The sequence below is a fragment of the Phragmites australis genome, chromosome 5 (assembly GCF_958298935.1).
Source record: "Phragmites australis chromosome 5, lpPhrAust1.1, whole genome shotgun sequence".
NCBI classification, from domain to species: domain Eukaryota; kingdom Viridiplantae; phylum Streptophyta; class Magnoliopsida; order Poales; family Poaceae; genus Phragmites; species Phragmites australis.
In genome coordinates, this window is record NC_084925.1 from 35,282,322 (window position 1) to 35,284,964 (window position 2,643).

Genomic DNA, 2,643 nt, shown 5'->3' on the forward strand with positions numbered 1-2,643 from the left:
CTACTCTCTGCTTTGGCCCTTTCTATGCTTTCAGCTTTCGTCCTCACGCTCCTGTCTCCGGGGAATCCGTACCTGCATGCCTTGTCAGTTCTGCACTGACGAGCCCGGCATCGTTGCAATCTTTTACGTGAGCAGAGGATGCAAGCTTGACATGAAAATGGAGGAGAAATGATTGATTCGATTCATATGCACTAGCTAGCAGCTGGTAGTTAATTTGCATTTTCATCATACACCATAATGAAACAAACACCATGGACCGAAGGCATGGAGCACGGGAGCAGAGCTTGCTCCAGCATAACAATGTACTTGCCGTCGCTTCCTGTCTGTCACAGACAGAGCCCAGTGACGAAGGCATGGCGGCAACCTGATGCTTTGTGTTGGCTACGGCTCTCCCGCCCGCTCGCGCAATGGCCTGGACGGCGCGCGGCAGGTGGGGCAGGACGCGCGCGCCGCGAGCCATCCCTCCACGCAGGCGCCGTGGAACCCGTGCCCGCACGCTGGGAGCACGCGGACGCGCTCGCCGTCAGCCAGCTCGGACAGGCAGATGGCGCACTCCACCTCCGCCCACACGCCGGCAGTGGGGGCGCCGGCGGCCTCGGAGCTGGCGCTGGCGATGGCGGCAGCGTCGGAGGGGAGCTTCGGCTCCTGCGCCCGCGCGGCGCGGCGGCGCGCGAGGCAGCCGAGGAGGAAGCGGGCGGCGGCGTGGAGGGAGAAGGCGAGGAGGGAGACGCAGGCGAGGATGATGAGGATGGTGGCCACGTTGGAGAAGAAGGCCCGGGAGCTGGAGTAAGGCCCCCACGCGCCGGCGCCGGCGGCTGGAGGCTGCGGCTTCGGGGGAGACGGCGAGGAGGCGATCATGGACGCCGGCGTGGCGTTCATGGAGGGCGAGGCGGTGTGGTTGCCCCGGCGCGCCATGGCTTTATCTGGGCTGGCTGGAGTTTTGGTGCGGAGCAGTGTGTGACACCCGCGATCGCGAGCAGGTGCAGTTGTCTGGTTTCACCGATTCCTTCGGCTTTTTATGCTTTAGTGTTTTTTTTTTTCTCTCTGGTCTGTGGTCTTGGAGTAACAGTAGTGGCTGTAGCGCCAGTACTACGGCTCACAACTGCCAACCATGCCGGTGCCGAAAGCAGCACTGCTATCAGAATATGTGCATTCTATTCTTTCTGCTACCTCAGGAATCGAACTAGATTTGAACAATGACGGCAATCGCTCGGGCTCGTTGCTTTAGAAAACTAACCTGAAATGTTGCGTATAAATTCAGCTGCAAAATCCTAGGGATACCACCTCCCAAAACCAGCAAATGACAGTAGTTTAGCTCGGTCAATGTTTTGTCCTCCCGTACCAAGAAGGTCCTATGGGCAATATGTCTCCTCTAACTTTGAGGTCGCTCATCCTCATAGCCTTATCGAACGCATCAAAAAAGAATGGCAGGCCCATTGGTCCAGTTCCCTAGATTTAAAGTCCGAAGTGTTTGATACGCATAGGATGTGTTTAGTAGGTATAGTAATTGTGGCCGATGTAGTCTAGGCTAGCTCTGGACTGGTTACTCTTAGCAAATACTATTTTTTTTCTCTTTTATTTGTTATTTAGGATATTAACACGATCTCCAATTAACATGTTTAACTATTATTTTTTACAACTATTTATTGGTAAAAGTTAATAAAAATTAGATGATATTAAAGTATTTTTTATGATAAATTCACTATTATCATTTAAATGTGCTAAATCATAATAGTTTTGTGTATATTAATGGTTAAAGTTTTTAAAGTTTGATTGCACGTATTAGAGGATGATATTTATTTGAGAATATAGGTAGTATGGTGGTATTTGGTTGTTTGTATTGGCTAAGCTGGATTCGTGTAAGATGTTGTTTGGTTGGTTGGATAGGTATGGTTGTACGTAAGAGATGTTGTTTAGTTGGATGTATAAACTTTGGGTTTAGTTACCTCGCTAGTTGGATGGTAAAATTACCCATATCATTCATGTATGTAGAAATATTGTCTAAGTCCAAAATACTCTAAATTGTAATAAAAATAACATAAAATTTTATCTAACAAATCAGCAGGACATCAAACCAATTTGATCAAATATTGTGTAAGTCCAAAATACTCCTCATGTATGTATTAAAAATTGTTTCAACTAGAATATTATTAATCAAACAACATTGGCACTCACCGAAAGCAATAGTATCATCTTTATTACATAATTTAGATTATGATTGTTTACAGAAGTACATCACATCATTGAATTTTGGTGACAGGGAAATGTACAAAGTAGGCTATAGTTTCAAAGTCCTATCGCCATCGGTTTTAGAAATGGCTAACACTTGCACTTCAAAGTCCCAGTTCACTTCGACACATTTACATATGGACAATCATTCCACAAACCCATCAACTACTGCCTAACAAAAAATTTCACAACAAACTAGCATTCAAACATCAGATAACTCCATTCAAACAGCACAAGAACTGCATCTAAAAAAAATACCGCAAACCCCAATTGTGTACCCATCAGTGAATACATGCCTTGCATGTATGCATGAATCTAAAATGCATACAGACATGAGTCCAATGTATAATTGTTTTGCCTAAGTTATACAAGCTTTGTAAAAAAAATAAAGTGGAGTCCAGCAAGGTTTGTACC

The 2,643-nt window shown here is 46.2% G+C and overlaps 1 protein-coding gene across 1 annotated transcript; it reads right to left on the reverse strand.

The window, feature by feature from the left end:
* Positions 1-223: 223 nt before the first annotated feature.
* Positions 224-967, reverse strand: LOC133917620 (RING-H2 finger protein ATL79-like). Its single transcript, XM_062361498.1, has one exon. It carries the CDS (start codon positions 913-915, stop codon positions 382-384), a length of 534 nt encoding a protein of 177 aa, XP_062217482.1. The 5' UTR covers positions 916-967; the 3' UTR covers positions 224-381.
* Between the last annotated feature and the right edge of the window lie 1,676 nt (positions 968-2,643).